Source organism: Pongo abelii, chromosome 12 (genome assembly GCF_028885655.2).
Source record: "Pongo abelii isolate AG06213 chromosome 12, NHGRI_mPonAbe1-v2.0_pri, whole genome shotgun sequence".
Lineage (NCBI taxonomy): Eukaryota > Metazoa > Chordata > Mammalia > Primates > Hominidae > Pongo > Pongo abelii.
This window is the reverse complement of record NC_071997.2, coordinates 32233405-32255061: the sequence shown is the minus strand read 5'-3', so window position 1 is coordinate 32255061 and position 21657 is coordinate 32233405. Positions and strand designations below refer to the sequence as shown.

At 45.2% G+C, this 21657-nt stretch overlaps 1 protein-coding gene across 6 annotated transcripts in view; it reads right to left on the bottom strand.

Moving 5' to 3' along the window:
- Window positions 1–2233: 2233 nt before the first annotated feature.
- Window positions 2234–21657, bottom strand: part of IL1RL2 (interleukin 1 receptor like 2) — a 55362-nt gene continuing 35938 nt past the window's right edge. For all 6 annotated transcript variants that reach the window (XM_063713533.1, XM_054547401.2, XM_024242013.3 and 3 more), the window contains 3 exons: window positions 16005–16148; window positions 8933–9094; window positions 2234–7159 (listed from right to left, as the gene is read on the bottom strand). In XM_063713533.1, coding sequence (XP_063569603.1) covers window positions 6669–7159; window positions 8933–9094; window positions 16005–16148 — 797 coding nt within the window. In that variant the 3' untranslated portion in view covers window positions 2234–6668. The remainder of the gene's footprint in view (window positions 7160–8932; window positions 9095–16004; window positions 16149–21657) is intronic.

Here is a 21657-nt window from a genome sequence, read left to right as displayed (position 1 = left end):
GAACTTCACTCATGGCCAGTCTTGTTTCACAAACTCATGTCCTCCACCACTCCCTGCACTGGCTTATTGTGAAGTAAATCTGAGATATCATAGTATTTCATTCACAAATGTTTCAGTATGTCACCTCTAACACATAAGATGCTTTTAGAAACATAGCAATGCTACCATTATCATACCTAACAATTTAACAGGAATGCTGTAACATCGTGAAATACCCAGCCAGTGATACACTTCCCTGGGGCCATGTCTAACAACTGTGTTACCCCTGGGTGGGTTATCTAATCTCTTACACACTTACTTTCTTCATTTTAAAATGGAGAGGATGTAGGATAATTGACTGTTAATGAGATAATGTACTTAAAGAGCTTAGCTTAGGGTCTGGCACATGGTAAATGCCCCCCTACCTGGCGGCATCAGATCATTTGTGATGTTACACACATTTTCCGTTCACCAGGCTTTTGTATGAATTAATCCTTACTTTGCAAATGTCCTGTTCATATTCTCTGGCCCTTTTTGTAGTGGGCAATAAGGATACCAACATTGTATTATCCCTTTTTTACAGAGGAAGTAACTGGGGCACAGGGTTTTTGACTTGCACGAGGGATTTAGCTAGCATACTCCATCAGCAAGTGGTTGAGTTGTGACTGGGGTCCAGGCGGCCCGATGCCAGGGCCACCTCTCTGAAATCCCTATGACCGCAGTCCTCTCTTGCGAGTACACAGTAAACAGGGCCTGCTGATCCCCACTCACCACCCTTGGACAGACTGCGGTAGTCTCAGAAGCTCAAGAGTTAGGAACACATTCGAAAATGGCACTATCTCCGCCTTCTCCGCAGCCTAAAAAGAAGAAAGAGATCCCTGGCCTTAAGTTGGAGAGCCCCGAGAGGCTAATGTGTGCACCCCGGGGTGCCCGCCCACCTGTAAGTCTCCATTCTGGCCGCCTAGGTAGGTTGCGGCAGCCTGAACGGGGCTCTGTGAGCTTCGGGCTGGACAGAGGTTCCTCAGCAGCCACCAGAGGGCGCAACGGCGCCGTAGGCAGCCACCGAAGTCCTTGTTTGCCGAGCTCAGGCGTGACCTTGTTTGTCCTGTGTCTCAAGAGAGGAAATGTTCATCTCTTTCTCAAGGTTCTTCACCCAGTGGGCTGCTTTCTTTTCCTCTTGATGTCATCCTTTTACACAGGCAGGAAATTATGTTCACTTCTACTATCCTGTGGTCATTTAAAACCACAAACAAAGCTGACTGACCAGGAAGTCAGATAATTAAAAGAGCGTAAATTCTTGATAAAGCCTTGCTGATTGAAGAAAGCAAAGTAGCCAAAGTATCGTGATTGACAAGGGAACCAGAAGCCTGAGAGGCTGAGCTCTCCAGATTGCAGTGGAAAGGCATAAGTTGGTTATTAAAACAAGTTGGCGAGATGTGACCAGCATTTTGAAAAATTGAGCTAGACTTGAACAAAATAGAACAAATAACACAGGACAGAACTTTTTCCATTCCGTGTGTGCATACTGAGTTGCTTACTAAATTATGTTTCTCATTGAACTTCAAAGTTTTAAAAAAATATGAAAGCCTTGACCGGGCTCGGTGGCTCATGCTTGTAATCCCAGCCTCGGTGACAAAAGAAGAAATTTGGAGAAACGAGGCCATCAGAGAGGATGAGAGGACAAAAATACTCATCAGGACATAAAGCTTTGGTGGCTGTCAGACTGAGAAACAGTCCATCTACTAAGTGTGGGGAAAAAAAGCTATTGCGCATGAACCTCATGTTTCTCTATAGCCTCAATCACAGATTGGGTTTTGCCCAACTTTTCAGTGGACCACACCACAAAGGTAGTGGATCTAAGATGAAAAATATTTGAATGTTGACAAGCTAATTGTCAGATGATTTTAGCAGAAATCAGTGTTCATTATTTAAACTGATAAGAAAATGTTTGTGATTTTGACAGGCATGGTAAACAAACAAAATTGTGATTTATGTTGCTCAAATGAGAATAAAACTTATTTCACAAATTACAGATATTTTTAACATTTACAGTTTAATTGTTCATTGTGGAAAAACAGAGGAAAGGGCATACGCTATCCAAGCACAGGCTTCCATGTGGGCTTAGCCCACCATGACATGGGGATGAACCCCAGCTCTCACCCACCATGACATGGTGATGTGCCCCAGCTCTCACCCACCATGACAGGTGATCCCCCAAGATCTCACCCACCATGACATGGTGATTCCCCCAGCTCTCATCCACCATGACATGGGGATACGCCCCAGATCTCACCCACCATGACATGGGGATGCTCCCAGCTCTCACCCACCATGATGTGGGGATACCCCCAGCTCTCATCCACTATGACCATGTGGATGACCCCCCACCCTCACTGTCCACGACATGGGAATGACCCCCAGCTCTAACCCACCATGACACAGGGATACCCCCAGATCTCACCCACCATGACACAGGGATACCCCCAGATCTCACCCACCATGACACAGGGATACCCCCAGATCTCACCCACTGTGACATGGGGATGCTCCGAGCTCTCACCCACCGTGACATGGGGATGCTCCGAGCTCTCACCCACCATGACATGGGGATGCCTCCCCCCACCAGCCCTCACCCTCCATGACCATGGGGATGGCCCCAGCTCTCACCCACCATGACATGGGGATGGCCCCAGCTCTTATCCCATCCTCCTCCTCTCTAAGCCTGAGCTCAACTGGGTGTCTAGAATGCTAACCCTAGCCTCATCCTGCAGCAGAAAATAGGTGTAAGAATGAGGAGATATGGAGCAAAACAAGTCATCTTCCAGCCATAGGTGTCAGTCCAGCAAGTCTTAGCCAGTCGTGAGAGTACAATTCTTTCTTCTTGAGCCTAGTTTTGGGCCTGAAATCAGGAAAGATCTATTTACTCCTTTTCTGATGTGGTGGGAGATAGGGGCTGAGGAGGAAACCTGCCATGGGAATGCGAAAACCTCTACCTTGCCGTCAGCTCATCTGGTGGTATATCCCTGAGGCTTCCATTTCTCTTGGGTTATCTTCGCAAGGTGGTTATGCCAGAGCATCATAGATGAGCAGTGGCAACTCTCACCTTTCCTATAAGAGCCCCAGAGGAAAGGTGAATTTGGATGACAAGAGCCGGGGCTCTGAGGTCCTTCTCAAGTGGAGAGCCCCTCTCCAGGGACAGCCTGGGAGATGAGGTTGGAATTGTATTAGTGAACAGCAGCATTTCTCAGAAGTCCCTGGGTGTATGGGAGGGGACATCCACACACAGAGTTCCCATCTCCCAGAATAATACTACTGGAGATGTGTGGCCTCTAACATTTAGACCCAGCAGCCACGGCTCCTAGAGCCAGCATCACCCTCTGTAGCTCACTCCAGACCTCATCTGGAACAGCCTCTGTTCTTCAAGGAAACCAGGAAGGAATTTTCCACTTTACACAGCCCCAGATCAATACCAAACAAGCATGTGTTGAAGGGATGTTTATAAATAAAAAACAGGACCAAGTGCCGAGGAAAGGTCAACCAACTGTGACGTGGCAGGAAGTGATCTGCGTCACTATGGGGTGCTGATGGGTGTGGGGGGCCCTGGGGGCTGAGGCTCCCTGAGCACATTGCATATTTTGGCAGGCCAGCTCCTCACGGCATCTCACAGTTTGCCAAGCACTTTTCGCATGTATATCTTCATCTCGCTTGGTCCTCCGGGGAAAGACCACACCTTCCAGGGCCCTTTATTTAATGTGACTGGGTCTTTCCTAGGGCCTCTCTCATGAGCCGACTCAGGGTATTTGAGGGGAGATACCAAAGGTAGTGGGTTTTGTGGCTGACTCAGTCATTATAGGAAGGTGAATGTAAATACAGTGACTCAGCATCTGTATTTCACCTCTCTGGTCCAATCTCCTCTCTCAGCCCTACCTCCAGGTCAGTCCCTGGGGATGCCCAGGGGAGTCTCTAATTCCCTCAAGCCAGGGTCTTGGAAAGGAGTGATGAAGGTTTACAGCTAATTCATAGTATTACAAAACTTTGTGAATCATTCAATTATAAATTGGCCTGTGATGAAGGCACACTGGCTCATTGGAAACTGACTTCACTTTGCTTGGAGTAGAATTCTGGAGCCCACCCCCAAGGACTAGGGATAGGACCCCATTGACCTCATATTTGCACCAAGCCCAGCTGGAGAAACAGGAGAGAATTGAGGGTGGCCTTCAGCTTTCCTATAAACTACCTTTTTGTCCCTTAGCCATTGAACTCTTAAACCTCCTTTATTATACAAATTTGGACTTGAGACCATGAGCGGAGCTGTTACCTGCCAACCTGCCTACATGTCAGCGGTGATGCCAGGCTACTTGCCTTAATTATTTGTATTCTTGCTGCATTGCATCCCTATTATTTCATTAGGAATTAGTGGAACTTTAAAAAGTTTCTTTGCATCTCGATTTCTCTCTCCAACATGGGAGTTGTCATTCCTCATGGAGGATTTGCTAGTTTAATTAAAACAGGCTGTTTGTCCTGTTGCACCCAAGAGGAAAATGGGCATTACTGATCTGTTCCACACTCTGTCCCCTCACTCGCTGCTGTTCTCTTCTCTGGGCTGGTCTCTGGAGGCTGCCTGCAGTGCTGGAGCGGGCAGGGTGGCTGTGGGCTGGCTGAGGACGCTTTGCCCTTCCTTCTGTGGAGTGCATATGAGATCAGGCCACGCCAGGAAACCCCTGAGGGCGGTGGGCACCACCTCTGGCCACTTGACTAACCCCGGCACAGTAAGATCTGGACCGAAATGGGTGAGTGGTCACTGGCTCGTGATTTGGTGAGGATTTAGGGAATACCCCCACCCCAATCAGATTTGAGGGCATCTCAGCACCCTTCCCCCTTCCTTCCCAGCCATTTCCCTCCGCAGGATGGAGGGAGCCAGAGGCAGTCACAGTGTGGGGAGAGTGGGAGAGGTGCAGGGACGTGTCCTCTCTGAAGGGTGTGCCTGTGAATTTTAGAAAATGGATTCTCTAGCAATTAATTATTTATAAGTGAATGACCACACTCACAGGACATCAGCCGAGGTGTCAGCAAAATAGAAAGCTGACCCGTCGGAAGAAAATGTATTTTCTGGAAACCTCTGACTTCCTGGAGACCAGCACTGTTGGTGAATTCTTTAACTGGAGTTTTATAAGTCAAAAAGCTTCCCGCTTTCCAGTATGTGTCTCTGCTTTCTTTTTATTGAAAAGTATCAAAAATGTAATAGTAGTGAATTATAGTAGCCATTTTTTAATGCTGTTATTCTTAAAATGTACTTTACGTCCTACCTCAGAGCAATGGGAAGGCAATGGGGAGGCATAGCTTAATGGGCACAGAATTTCAGCTTGAGAGGATGAAACAATTCTGGAATGGATGGTGGTGATGGCTACACAACAGTGTGAATGTACTTAATGCCACTGAAATATACACTTAAAAATTGTTAAAATGGTAAATTTTATGTTCATAAAGTTTACCAAAATAAAAATTTTAAAAAGCAAATGTTAAATAAAGAATGGACCAATGTCAAGTCGAGGCCTCCGTAGGATGCTAAACAAATGTGTCATGTTGAGGTCACCTTGGAACATAAATTCTTCAAAGACAGGAGTGGGCTCCTTAGCACCTGAAAGTCCATCCCACACTGGGCACCACACACCGCCTGTGAATGAGGGCACAGCGCCTCCCAACCCACCCTGCTCCCCATGCCATCCCAGGGCCACAGGCCTCCTGACACCCTCTGGCTCCCGCTTTCGCCCCTGCCGGCTGGCTCTCAGGGCTGACTCCCTTCCAGCCCCCACTGACTGCTTACTAAGTCTCAGTGTCAACAACCCACAGCTTCAGAGGGTTGAGCTATGCCTAATTCCCTCAGCCCAGGGTCTTGGAAAAAAGTGATGAGGGTTTACAGCTAATTTTTAGTATTAAAAAACTTTGTGAATAATTAAGTTATAAATTGGCCTGTAACAAGGGCACACTGGCTCATTGAAAACTGACTTTGCCTTGCTTGGACTAGAATTCTGTCATCTGTGTGCTAATTGCGTCTCTCACAGGCTGCTCAGAATTCTGACTGACATGTGTCTAAAAGGGAAAGGAAAGGAATTCCTGCTTGCTTTCGTTTGACAGATAAAGCCACTCAAAGCATGGAAGGGTGACCAAGAGGTAGTCATGGCCACACCTGTGGGTCCCCACTGGTCTAGGTGACTTTTAACTCGCCTCTGGAAGCAAAGTGCTAAGGCCGTGGTCTCAGCTCTTTGTCTGCACTGGCAGAGTGAGAGAGACGCAGACACAGCAAATGACCCCTGAGCACCGGGCCCTGCGGACACTGGACAGGCGTGGACAAATACTGCGTTCCTTGCCAACCCTCTCCTGGCGCTAGACTGCCCTCCTGTGGTCCCCCAACAGCACAGGCTCCCATCTCAGACTCTGTGGGTGCCACATCATGGGCAAACTTCCAGGCATGTCCACTGCCATTTCTAAAACCCTCCATGTCCTGTTCTCAAGGGGCCCATGTGCTGTATCCATCCAGGCCTCAGTGAGTGGGCATGTGTCAATAAGCCCATAGGCTAAAGAGGGCCTTCTGCAGAAGCCGTGTCTTTCCCTGAAGAAGCAGCTCTGATCGAAGCAAACAAATGACAACAAACACAACAGTCCCTCTCACTAGTACGCAACTGCCAGCTTCAGAGCGGACGACCCCGATGAAATGTGTCCTCCTCCAGCTGTGAGCCACCACACAACGATAGACCCTCCATCAGTGTGTGACGAACCTCGTGTCCTCCCACCTGCTCACCTGCGGTGCGGTAGCAAGGTGTGTGCTGCGGCAGCTGGACGGGAGGAGATGGCCGACACCTTCTGGGCGGCATGTGGTATCTCACTGTCTTCCAAAACTTGGTCTTCACACACTGTGACTGCTCCGTGAAGTCCCCATGCCACCGGATGGCACCGTGCTTCTGTTTGATGTACTGAATTGACTCCGGCATGACTGTGTAGTCCTCGATTTTCTCCAGCTCAATGAGAATAACCTTCATCCCGTCCTGGATCAGGGCATTGTAGACTATGATTTGTTCTTCCGACAGATTCTTCAAAAGGCCAAAGCCCAGTGATTCAGGGACCACAATGACAATCAGCCTCCTGCACAGCTTAACGTTTTCATCGATGACATTGGCCACGGCTGGAAATAAAGAAAGAAGGCTCAGAAGATCTCACAATTAAAACAGCCCGGGTCTTAATGCTAGTGAGAATATTTGAAACAGGCCGGGAGAAAATTGACTTTTTTTTTTAAATGAAGTCTCACTGTGTTGCCCAGGTTGGAGTGCAGGGATGCAATCTCAGCTCACTGCAACCTCCACCTCCCAGGTTCAAGCGATTCTCCTGCCTCAGCCTCCTAAGTACCTGGGATTACAGACACGTACCACCACGCCCAGCTAATTTTTGCATTTTTAGTAGAAACAGGGTTTTACCACAAGGTGGTGTCGAACTCCTGACCTCAAGTGATCCGCCCACCTCGGCCTCGCAAGGTGCTGGGGTTACAGGTGTGAGCCACCGTGCCTGGCCAAAAATGGACTTTAAAATAAACATGACTTAGGAATGGATTGATACAAGTTTTGGGTTTTTTTTCTTTTTTTTAACATGTGTCACCTCTTCTGTGAAGCCTTTGTGGCTTTCCCTGAAGCCTTGGTCCTCTATAGTCATGAATCATGTTTTGCATGTGGTTTCTTTGTATGTCACTTTCCCTGGCCAACAAGTATCTGATGGTGCCTAACTCTGTATCCCCAGACTAGCTGAAGGTCTGGTGTATATTAGCAGATGAACACATTTTTAAAAATAGATTTTAAAAGGATAGGAAAATGTAGTTAGCTGAAATGTTGCATTAATCTTGAATCTGTGTTTTCCTTTTGTTCTTTATAGTTATTTAAATGACCAGGATTTATGTGACTAATTTAGAAACCAAATAACATGCCCTGATGATTGCTTGGGAAAGGGAGGGTTCTCTAAATACCCAGCTCTGCAGATGCTATTTAGTCTACAGTTGCCTCTCATAGGAAGTAAGAATAGACTGGAACCTCCCTGAGGACAGGCCCTTCTACTTGGCTGATTTTCGTATTTCTAGTGCCTAGAATACTGTCCATCACATAGAGGTTTTCAGTAAATATTTGTTGAATAAGTGAGTGAACTGGTATTTACTGGTGACTAGAAAAGAATGTTTATTTCAGATTTCAGCCATTTTGCTGTATAGCCTTCCAAGAAGGAGAACAAAGGGACAGGAAAGTACTGTTGTGTGAGTGTCCAAAGTGTGCTGAGCTCCATGCCGGGGGCCCCTTCTCAGGTTTTCTCATTCAGTTCTCTCATCTGAGTCAGGGAAGCACCCCATCCCCATTTTACAGATGAGACAACTGAGGTTGAGAGAAGTTAACTGAACTGTCCAAAGCCACCTTCCTATCAAATGGGAAAAGTATACTAAAATTTCCATTGTATTTAGGGAGGGGAGGGGCAAGCAGGGTTGAGGTTTATAAAATCAGCTTTAAGCACGACCTGATTTACATTGTTCAAACCCATGGAAAACACCCAGCAGTTCATCTCAGGAACGTGAAGGCAAATGACCTCTCACCACCTTTCAGTCCTTTAGCCACCACTACATCACTGGCCACCTGTTTCTGTGAATGGCTTAACCATATCCTCACTCAAAGTGAGATGCGTGCTGCTGCAAGCAGGAATCTCAGGCACTGCAGGGCAGGGAGGAGCCTAGAGCAGGCAGCAAGCTTGGGCCTAACCTCCTTGGCTGGGGGCTGGGGGCTGGGGGCTGGCGGGCAGGGGGCGCTGGTCATAGACTTTCTGTGGTTCCATGGGGAAGGCAGGCAGAGTCACTGCCATTAGTAAAGTGGAGGAACAGAGGGGTCGCTTTCCTTCTTTTATTTCTTATTTTTATACCTCACTTAAAACACACCTTGTCCAGGGAATTCATCTCTGCCGAATATAAACAACTTATATCCACATTGTCTCTCCAGCACCTCGGGCAGGATCTTCAACACCAGGGCATCCACAGCATGCCTCTGGCTTTCCTTGTGGGGCTTGGGGTATAAGACATAGGCGTCATACAGCTTCCCGTCTGAAAAGGAATTAGACAAGCTCGTGGAATTGTTGCTACCAAATTCTCTCATGTTAACAAACCGGAAGCCTGAGCGGCTACCATGGTGTCCTTTGGCCTGGGTTCCATGACTTCTGAGTGCCCAGTTGGCTGACTTGGTGCCAGGGGCTGCCAAGGGACATCATCTCCTCTCACAAATGGACCCCTGAGGGAAGTGGTCTTATCCCCAAAGCGCAAGAGTGAAGCTGAGGCTGGGTAGGCTGCATCACACCTGCAATCCCTAACTCTACCCCACATCTTTTGATTCTAAGTCCACCACTCCCTGTGATGTGGCCAGAAATGACAATTAAAGGCAGGAGACTTGTCCAGCGCAGTGGTGCATGGCTGTAATAAACAAGCTGAAGCAGGAGGATAGCTTGAGGCCAGGAATTCAAGACTACCCTCAGCAACATAACAAGACTCTCCAAAGAAAATAATTTTTAAAAAGTTAGCCAGGCATGATGGCTCAGGCCTGAAATCCCAGCTACTCAGGAGGCTGAAATGGGAGCTTAGGAGTTCAAGGATGTGGCCAGGCATGGTGGCTCATGCCTATTATCCCAGCACTTTGGGAGGCCAAGGCAGGTGGATCACCTGAGGTCAGGAGTTCAAGTCCAGCCTGGCCAACATGGTGAAACCCTGTTTCTACTAAAAATACAAAAAATTAGCCAGACTTGGTGGTGGGCACCTGCAATCCCAGCTACTCAGGAGGCTGAGGCAGGAGAATCGCTTGAACCTGGGAGGCGAAGGTTTCAGTGAGCCGAGATCACACCATTGCACTCCAGCCTGGGCAACAAGAGCAAAACTCTGTCTCGAAAAAAAAAAAAAAAAAGAGTTCAAGGATGCAGTGAGCTATGATCACGCCACTGCACTCCAGCCTGGATGACAGAATCCAAGACCACATCTCTACAACAAACAAAAAGAGGATCTCTAAAATAAACAAACAAAAAAGCAGGAAACTCTAGCCATTTACCCATGTTATCCTCAGTGTGTCCTGTGTGACAGAGCACTGTCCTAACTGCACCAGGCAAAACTGGATGACTCCCTCCTGATTCAGGCCCACCAGTGAATTCCATCACTACAAACCCACAGACTCACATCTGTGAAACAAGAGAAAAAGCAATTGAGCAGACTCTAATAATCTGCAGTGCCCCTGAAAAAGGTCAAACCCAATGGCGCATGTCATCATCGTCAGTATTTATTGAGCAACCTCAAAAGCAGCCCCTGCATTGGCCAATGCAGAGATGAACAAGACACAGACCTCACTGGGCAGACCATTCACATGCACAGAAATTAAACAACGCAGGACACTACGAGGCGACGAGAGTCAAACGAACAGAAAAGACAGCAAGAAACAAAAATCCCCATGGTCTGGAGTTCTTGAAAAAAAATTCACAATGAACATGGGAACGCTCCTGGATTTTTTTTTTTTTAATTTATTTTTAGATGGAGCCTCGCTCGTGTCTCTCAGGCTGGAGTGCAGTGGCGCCATCTTGGTTCACTGCAACCTCCGCCTCACAGGTTCAAGCGATTCTCCTGCCTCAGCCTCCTGAGTAGCTGGGATTATAGGCGCCCGCCACCAGGCCCGGCTAATTTTTGTACTTTTAGCAGAGACGGGGTTTCGCCATGTTGGCCAGGCTGGAGCTCCTGGATTTTAAAGGGTGGGAGAGTTGAGGGGAAAAAAGTGAGGGTCTAAGAGTGGATGGTAAACAGGCTTGCAGGGGAGCAGCTTCAGAAGGGCATGGAAGGAGGACTAATTCCTTACTCAGGAATCGTGTGAATGAATAAGGAACTTCAGCAGGGCCAGAGGGCTTGAGGGGAAGAAGAGGTAAGTGTGGGCGTCTCATTGGAAAACGCGATTTCGAGCTTTGGGCTGTTTAGAAATTCAGACAGCCTAGTAGGTACTAGACAGGGGTGGTGTCCTTTTCTATTCCCTTTATATGAGAGTTTGTTGGATGAGTAGACTTGCAGAAAGAGGTGATTTTAAGATTAATAAGGGAAAGGAAAACCTTGTATTCTTCTAGTTTTCGTCCAAATAATAGTAATGAAAATGTGCACAGATCTTGACAGTTTACATATCATCGTTTCTCATTCCATCAGTTCTCACACAAACCACTGCTGACCTTCGGGTCCCTGCTCACCATTCTTGGCCATCTCTTATGGAGAATGGTAACACACACACATGCATGCACACCCATGCGTGCACATGTAGTCATACACATGCATGCACACACACATGTGCACACTCCTTGTCTGCCTCCCCACCCCATCATGAAAGGAAGCTGTGTAAGAGTGGAGACTTTGTTGGCTCCCTGCCCTACCCTCAGCCCCTGGAGCAGGACCAGGTGCAGAGGAAGCCTTCATCAGTTCTCACCAAATATCCAGATGAAGCTTGATTTTACGGAGGCTCAAAGAGCTTATATCTATGTTGGGGACGAAGCTGAGATCAGAGTCAGCTTTTTAAAGTGGGATCACAGGGCAGGTACAAAAGGGATAACTAATTTGTGTCTTGAATTGGCAAAAACCCAACATAGCTGAAACTCCTTGTGGAATCATACAGGTCACTGATCAGGGCCACCGCTCAAATAAGTGGATACTTTTCTGTGTAAAATTTCATAGCACACATTTGACTTTCCAAAGCCAGAGGAATTTTTTTCTGTAGATAGAAAATGAGAAAAGAAACATTTCATAAGGTTCTTATGTTTCTGAACTTTTGGAGAAGGAATTCGATTTTCCCATTTAAAAATGTGATCACATTAATCCTTTGGTTTCCGATGAAGGGCTGGGTGAGTTGATGCTCGGTTCACCACAGAGAATAACCTTTCTGGTAAATACAGTATTTCCTGGTCTATTCTAAACTACAGCAGACATGCAGGCTTATTGCCACTTGTCCCAGTCCCTGCCACTAGTTATCTCTCTTCTCTCAATCTGTTTCTCTTTTTTCCTACTGTTTCTGATTTTTAAAACAAACAAACAAACCATGTGTGCTAAGTGTATTCTCTCTTTTGCGAATGTTCCCTGTTCCCTGTTTCTAAACAAGGTGTCTGAGGATATAGGTACTTGTTGCTCTCCAACTTCAGGATCAGAAGACATTTGAGTAGGAAGAAAGTCTCACACCTTTTAAAAATTCAAAATGTACAAATGTGCCCAATTTTTTGGTCATCTTTTTTTTCTTTCTGTCTGACTAAGCTTTTGAGTAGAAATAGAACTTGCTGATGTTCTCAAAATGTAGTGAGTTTTCATCACTTTCAAATGACTAATTCATAATTTACTGACCAATACATTAATAGCAAAAGATCAAGTTGTAGTCTTTTGCTTTTTGCATCAGGCCGCTGGTTTTGAACAGCCTTGCCGGGCAACAGCACCTCAGCATTTCCCGGCTTTGCTTCTCATGATCAACCGTGTGGGATATGGTTCTATCCTCAAATTATGAGTAAGGAAGCTGAGACCAGCAAGACTGCGCGATCTCTCCAAAGTCTCCCAGCTGGTGAGTGCATAGCCTTGATGTAAACCCAGGTCCACCGCTCCTTTTGCTGTGACTAAAATGAGAAATGGGAGCAGGAAATTTCACAAAACTTATCCCTGATTAGTCCTGTGCAGCTGTGTCAGTCTAAATTTTCCAAAAGTAGCCCCAGCAATATTTCCAGTCCCACGTGTTCTTCCAGAACTTTGCCACACCCTCACAAAGAATCAGAGTCTATTTCCACTCCCTTAAAATTGTTATGTCCTTCTTGGTCTTGGCAAAAATATATAAAAGCTCATTCACATAAATTAATATCTAGGAAATATTATCTAAAGATTATTCAATTCCCTACTTTCTCTCAATATGATATTGCTAAATTTTAGGCCCGATCAAACCAGAACGGTGGAAAATTCAGATTCAATCTGGCCTCCACGCAAATGCTTTTACTGAACTGCAGGAGGTTTGGTGGGTTTAGCCCCAATATGCATAGAAAACACTAGAAGAAAAGCCACACGAAACACGCTATGACATTTACCATGGGAAAGTTGTTGCAGTCAAGCTTCCCTACACCACGCCTGTTTGAAATGAGGACTCCCTATGTTAAAAAAAAAAAAAAAAAAAAATCTGCCTTTGGAAATTAGTCTCAGAAAAAGCCATGTTCTCTCATGAAAATCTGAAAGGTTGTTGTGAACACCACACAGTGGATCTTGTCATTGCCTTTGCTTTAGCTTGAAAAGCAAATACATCTTTAATAATTGTTAAAGGTGTCATTAACTCTACCCCGACTTGTTTTCCCATTGTCCCCTTGGTTTCCCTTTGATCACTCTGTTTGGCTTGTCTTCGTTTTAACCATTCTATCCTACATCCACATTCTCCAAAGTTGCATTGGAGGCATTTTCAAATCTCTCTAGGAGATCTGTACACAGACCCTTCCATCCTCGTACACACATGCGCCCCTGCCAGGAGAATTTTTAAAGCTCCAGTGGCTTGCTAGAGAAGATACAGAACTTGCTGACTTCAGCCAGGGCTGTCAATGGCTCCTCCTAAAATCGTGAATCATACACACCTAATTATTAATTGAGTGATACAGCTTAGCTAACCTAGTCAGGGTAAATGACTTATCCTACGAAGGACATTATTTCTCTCTCATTTTCATCCATTAATTGCTATTTCCTGATTTAACTCAGAAAATATCCTCAAGGGGAACAAGGACATAAACAGGATCTGGGACTAATCTCAGAATCTCATCAGTAGCTCACTGTTAAAGCCAACACACAGATATTACAGGGCAGTTCTCGTAGACGGAGCTGTAGAGAATTTCATCACAAAATGCACGCATACTTTTCTGAATTAAGCAAAATAAAAATAAAGAAAAAAAGGACCTCTGGCTGCCTGTCGGCCTCCATCGCCAAATCCTCTGCCCACTGGTGCAGAATCTGGGCTGCGTCCCGGTCTTGGCAGAGGGCGGAGCTGCCTAACTCTCTCATCTGCCCAGCCCCCGCTACTCCGTGTGAGTCACTATTCCTGTTTTCTCTTCCTGCTAAACTCGACCTCACTAGCAGCTTCCCCACACACTCTGCACAACACCCATAAGTCACAGCTGTAGTCACGCTCCTGGGAGTCGCAATGACTCAGTGAGAGAGAGAGACAGTGAGAGAGACACGCCACGGGGCCTGAGCTTCCAGGAAGAACACGTAAAGTGACGCAGGCTTCTGTTAGTCAAAAAGTAGAAAGCAACTGAACCACTCAACTCTGTGTCAGAAAACAATCAGTGGTGGGGGACTGAACTGTCTTCTTCTCAAAGACGCAAGCAGGATAGAGCAGTCATGGGTGTGCTTAGACGGGGCGGCCTCTGCAGATGCCAGAGCCAAAACCAGAGACCCCCTCCCCATCCCAGTCGGACTATCCACAGTACTAGCAGCACTTCAGGTTGCACTGGACACTTAAGGTTCAGATGACTTCTGTCATTAAAAAGGAGTTTATTGCTTTCTACATTGCGCAGGGTTGCTAATTCTGAATTCTGGAATTTAATTTGGAAAAAATCCAAGTTAGGATAGCTATGTTTTATCAAACATGTGGACAACAACTGTGCTGTGTATTTTATGTGCGAAGCAAGCACTTGATGCCAGTGACCTCTTTTATGTTTTAGCTGGCCCATAAAACATTCTCGGACAACCAGTTTCCCTCCCATTCCTGCTCTTTTCACTCAGGCCTCTGGACTTAAAAGGTATAAATTCATGCGTCTCCACACAGATCAGCTGCACCAGGCTTCTTTAGGCTTCTATTAATTTTTTTCATCTAATTAGGGGACATTAGAGCAGATTTATTACTTTTGCAAGGCCTTAATAGATTGTATTTGTTCTGAGACAAAACAAAACAAAACAAAAGTAGCATAAAGAGTCACAAGCACCATGGTAGGAAATGCCAGGCTCTCAGAGAGTCAGGATCACACTGAGGCATTTCTGTGCCAAACAGCACTGGAAGGACACAGGCCCACAGACTAAAACCCACAGCTGTGGTGTTGGGGATTTGTTTTGACCTCCAGACACGCAGCAGAGGCCTCCCTGTGCCCCAAGCCCCAGCTGAATGCTTCCCTGTACTTCAACTCAGTTATTCCCACTGTCAAAAAGCAGGATTTAATCACTTTCCCTTTCTTTGTTTCTTTCTTTTTTCTTTCCTTCCTTCTTTTTTCCCTTCCTCCCTTCTCCCTCTCTCTCCCGTTTTCTTTAGTTTCTTTTCTACGAAACTCCCTTCTTCCCTCCGTTTTCCCTCCCTCCCTCCCTCTCTCCTTTCCTTCCTCCCTCTCTCTCTCTTTCTTTCCTCCCTCCCTGTCTCCTTCCTTCCTTCCTCTATTCCTTTCTATAGCTGAGAAATAGAAGAAAGTTAAACATCTTTCTAAGTTTACATAGGGAGTAAGCGGAGAAATCACATTCAAACTTGGTTCGATCTCTCTCCATATCTGAGAGTTGAAGACTTAAATCCTTTCAGGCACCAAGTACAGGGCCTAGAGAGAGCTCCAACTGCAGGCAGCTCATCCCTCTCCATGACCCAGATTCTGAGAAAGTACCCACTGTGCTGAGCACACATCATGGATGGAGAGCACTTTGCTCTCGGAGAAACTTTCCTGCAGTGGACGGAGGATGGACGTGGAAACGTTTGTAACATGGTTGCGGCAGGACTTAGAAGATGATCTCCTCCTGCAGCTTAGCAAATATTTCCTCAATCATTATGAGCCTGAAAGCCTTATCTGACCAAATGATGCTGGTGATTAGGGACAAATCATTTCTCTAAAGCATAGGCAGCTCCAAGGAGATTCCTTTCCCTAAGTTTGCCAACAACATAGTAAAATATGACAAAGTATATTTGAAATCATTGTATATGTATAAGAGGATACCAATTTTGAGGCATTTTTCGGTGATTACACACACTTACCTTCTATGGTCTCTGTAGAATGGAAGGCACTTCGATACCAAAGAACAATGTCGATCTTAAAAATGTTGTATATGTACACAACAGACACAGCCACAGCCACCAAGGCGATAAGCCCTCCTATCAAGTAAGCTCGAAAATCTGGAGCTACAAATGACAGCAAAACAAAATAATAATTATAATTATAATAATGAAACAAAGAATCCGTTATATACTTTACTAATACAGATCACATTATGAATGCCAAATGGAAAGGTTTTGGATGTCAATGAGGGCACTGCTTAAACATTTCTTTAAAGTCAAAAAAGTGGTATGGGAGCAGAATAATCTCATCTGGACCATGATTGTTAGGAAACAAGTCAGCTCCTGGGAACTTATGAGAGTAAAAGTCTGCAGAGCCCTAGTTTCCGGTGGTAGACGCAGCATGGACCCAACTGGACGAGGACTGCTTTCAAAACACACATGTCCAGGTTCTGCTGAGTCAACATGAGACTGTCCAGAGGTGGCGCCTGAGTATGTTCATGGGGCACCTTCTCCAGCTGGTTCTGCTGCCCGTTCTTGATTACAATCCTATTGCATCTGCTTTCCCAGCCATTCAAAGTTGAACAGCTGGACTCCCATCATCCTTAAAGAGCCAACAGTTGTCCCCTCTGGAAGCCAGCATGGCTGGCTCCACAAGACAGGCCAAGAGCCAAACTCTCACCTCATCCTTTCTGTGCCATTGATTTCCAGGCTGGGTGCCTGTGCGAGAGGCACAGTCTCAGGAAGAATGTTTACACCCTAGCCTGCTTCATGAGTACATTGCAGAGCAATTATGAGCCTAAGTGATGGGCAGGAGATGGCCAAGGAGCAGAACCAGCTCCTCTGGAACCTCAAGTCCCTGAAAATATGTTCCTACACATCCAAGAAAAGGAACAGCATGGCTTCTGCCTCACCACAGCCCAAACCCATACCACCAAAGAAGACCCTCTAGGAAGGAAAGAATTAGAAAAGGGGAAGAGGGAGACAGGAAGAAAGGTCCTCCCCATTCTTAAAACCCACCTCACACACCACTTCCTTCTTCAGCGCCTTCCTCATCCTCCAGTCCTCACTGGATGTTGGGGTGCGCAGAGGAGGGGAGGAAGAGGTTTTCTTTTTTTCTGAGCCTCTAGAGCACTTTAATTTTTTAAAAATTTTATAGGTACATAATAGTTGCACATATTTATAGTGTATGTGTAATATTTTGACACAGGCATACAATGTGTAATGATCAAATCGAGGTAATTAGGATAACCATCTCCTCAAACATTCATCATTTCTTTGTGCTGGGAATATTCCAAATCCATTCCTCTAGTTATACTGAATTACACAATAAATTATTGTTATCTATAGTCATTTTGTTGTGCTACCAAACACTAGATCTCATTCCTACTATCAAACTGTATTTTTTTCTTTTACCCATTAACCAACCTCTCTTTATCCCCGCTTCACCGCTACCCTTCCCAGCCTCTGGTAACCACCATTCTTCTCTCTACCTTCATAAGATCAATTTTTTTAGTTCTCACATATGAGTAAAAATATGCAATATGTGTCTTTCTGTGCCTGGCTTATTTCACTTAACATAATGGCCTCCAGTTCCATCCACTTTGCTGCAAATGACAGAATTTCATTCTCTTTTATGGCTGAATAATATTCCATTGCGCATCTATGACAGAATTTATTTATCCATTCATCCATTGATGGACACTTAGGTTGATTCTACATCTTGGCTATTATAAACAGTGCTGCAATAAACATGGGAGTGCACATATCTCTTTAATATGCTAATGTCCTTTCTTTGGGGTATATAACCAGCAGTGGGATTGCTGGATCATATGGTAGTTGCATTTTTAGTTTTTTGAGGAACCACTATAATGTTTTCCACAGTGGCTATAAAATACTCATTAAAGAGTTTATTGCCACCTGCCCTAGGCCACGCCATGTCATAAACATCTTGAGGCCCAAGATTTCTCATTTACTATTGCACATCTTTAAATACATGGCACAATAACTAAGAACCCATTTGGTGCCAAAAAAATTAATTCATTGAGTAAGTCCCAATGCAGCCAGTATAGACACACTGCACTACACACCGGTGCCCAATCCAATCCTGGGCACTTGTGAGAACCTCTCACTTCAATCATAAGACAGATCCTTCCTGCTTCCCCATCCTATACTCCTCTTTGCCCTTTCCCAGCTCTCGTTATAATTCTTTCTAGGGGTAACATTGCCACCACTCCCTTTGGGATGACTCGTGTCTGGAAATATTTAGTGTCTAGTTCAGAGATCTTGGTTTTGTTAACTGTCCTGATAAGAAGACCATGCCCACAATACTAACGAGGCTCAGAAAGCCTCTGGCACATAGACAGGAGTGATACTCTAAAATTCTCGGGCTCTTCACTCATTGCCTTCAGGAGTGCTGATGCCCTCTGCTCTGTAAACAAGCTAAAAGAGAAGAAAATTGGAAACAGGACATCAATGAATACATTCAGAGGGACTTGGGGCTTTGAAATAGAAATAAGTGGGGGGCCCGTTGTTGATGTACTAGATGTCCTGTTAAAGGTTAATGGTGGTATTCACCATCTGAGTCATTTCACTACTACCAGCCTTCAACTGAGATGGTGGGTGAGCATAAGTAATATGCGAATTCACAGAAGAGCACACCCAATTTAAACAACTTACTAGAGACCCTGCTTCAGAAAAACCAAATAAGATTCAAATCTGGAGGTGTCTTTAACAAACATAAGGAAGTCAAATGGAGAAGCTATAACCTTAGCTCTGTTCCCAAGTAAACCAACAAGAGGTTTGGATTTAAGAGGGTGAAGTTCCTAGGAACTCAGGACAAACAAAACTAAGTCAGCAGAACCAAAATACTGTACATTTGAGATAAAATGAGCATTGCCAGGAACTAAGAGGTTTAAGAAGCATGAGCTTAAAACAAAGGGGATAAAGGACTCCATCCCTCCACAAGCTTGACAAGTGTTAACTAACTGGTCACAGCATTAGCTCCTCTGAGCTTGGACTTGGCCTCAGAATCCTTTGGAACACAGTGCTTTCAAAAAGTTCAACAAGTCAGTATTGGGATGGAAATCACTATTGGTCAGCTTCAGTCTATATTATCCAGTAAAGAACTCAAACTTCTAGGTTGGGACAGATTTAAGTTGTAACCACTTCAGGTGTCATGGACTCTCCAAGGCTTCTTACAACAGCATCTCCTCTTTTCTCTGGGGTGGACCCTGAGTCTCTCTCTCTGGCCTAAGCCAGACTGCATTTCTGCTGTAAGCCAATGGAGAGTCAGAAGGGAGGAAACGCCAGCAGGCTCTGCTTGGGTGAAAACAGGTTTTCAACCTGTCCTCACTGACCTACCACACATTTCTGCACTTGTCTCAAAGTCACCTCCTTCATCACAATATGAACTCACAAAAGACCCACCTTTGTCTCTGATCTGGCTCTCTGTTCTGTGGGGCAGATGAAGGTGACAACTGGGAAATGAGTGGGAACAAGTAGATCAGGGAGGCCCTGAATGCCAAGCCGGGAGTTTCCATTTCATCGCCTAGCAGTAAATATCGGTGAATCACATTGTAGAACAGTATGGCATTATATAGAAATGTTAACAACAGACTCTCACCTGGCAATTCTACTCCTCATGATATATCCTGGAGGGATGCCTCTACATGGGTACACAGACACACAAACAGGAATTTCCATAGCAGTACTCTTTGTTAAGAGTTCCAAACTCAAAACAATGCAAACCACATATTTATAGCCCAGTGGATAAATTGTGACCTAGTTATTCAATGGACTAGGATATGGCAATGTAAATTAATGAACTAAGCTACATGCTATATCAGTGATAAACTGATAAGACCCCACACCTAAGAAAATAAAACATACTATATAACTCTCTTAATATAAAACTCAAAAACAGGCAAAAATAAATTGTATTATTAGGACTACCAGCATAGATAGAAAATCAAAGAAATGACTTTCCTAAAAGGTAGGGGGATGATTATCAAGAGGAGAGGATCAGGAAGAACACCAGGGGTTTTTCAGGCAATGCATTTTTCTTAATCCGGGTGGTAGCTTCATGAGTGTTTACTATACAATGACTTGTTATGGGATGCAGATATTCTGTGTTCTTTTACCATATGTGTGCATATGTTATAACATATATATACATTATATTCCACAATAAAAAAGAAATAAAAAAGAAGAAAAGTATAAAAGAAAATTCCAGCTGATTCTTAACAACAGTCGTGGAAGGAAGTTGCTATCCTCATTTCACAGATGAGGAGACACGGGCACAGGGAGGTTGAGTGACAGTGCTGTACTCACACAGCTCCTAAGTGGACAAAATAGGATCTGAGCCTGAAAACCTGACCTTAAAGTCCAGGGCAGGAGTCACCCTACCATCCAGCTTGTTAGTGGGAATGGGCAGGAGGGGAGGAATCCACAGAACTTGGCAACTCATTGGGCATTGGCATGAGGGAGGATAAGGGAAGGCATCAAAATGACCCCAGATTTTGAGCCTGAACAACGTGGAAAATACAGGGGTTCCATTCACAAAATTAAGAAAAACAGAACCAGGAGGTTGGAGAGTTTAAACATGCTTTCTGACATCAGCCAGTGTATCTGCAGTCCCTTACGCAGCTGGAAACACATAGCTGTCACGGGGGAAGATAGTATACAGCTGGATATATGGAACCTGTTTGCACCTGCCCAGGAATGACAGTTGATGCCATAAACAGGAAAGAGATTTCAGGGACGAGGACACAGAAAGAAAAGCAGCACAGATGATGAACCTCATAGAGGTACCAGAGAGAGAGATGGCAAACACAAGACTGCCTGGGGGGAAGTGATGGAAAAGGACACTTTATGACAAGGAAAAGCCATTGAGAAGAGAAAAAATGGGCAGTGGTGACAGATGAACCCAAGGGTCCTTCCACATGACGCAACCCAAGAAGGATTCCCCATGTGCTCAAGGTGAGGAGAGGGTGCTGTGCTCACTCACAGTTAAGGCAGCTGAGGCCAGAACGACACTGGCCTTCAGGACACAGAAGTGAAGCAGAGAACGTGCACACCCAGAGCTGCAAGCTGCCATGCACAGATCCCTATTCACTGCAATTCTAAGGGAGGTCACGGACACTTAGGAGGCCAGGAGCTTGGCAGGGGCAAAGGCACAATTGCTAACTCCATACAGCAACCACTGTGTTTTCTGTTAGGTTCTAGAAAAATATTTGGTGGGGCTTTAGCTTGATGTACGCAAGCATAGGTTTAACTGATCATTAAAGGACACCAGCAAATTCAAGTCCTCTCTCTTGCATATAGCTAGCCACACACGTGCGCACGCACACACACACACACACTCACACACACACACATATACTAATGATATTAATAGAATCATGAAGAACAACTGTCTTGGTAAACCACACAGCATTTTGCAAGGTATTTCATACACCTCCCCTGATAGGTTACGAATTTAAAGTTGTTCTCAAGATTCTGGCTTCACCCTCCACTATCTATTCACTGACTTTATTACTTCCAATGGATAATCAATTAGTTCTGTACAGTGCTCAGAGTGCAATTTGTATACACACATTGAGTTGGAAGCCCTCCTGCTTAAATATCAGAATTC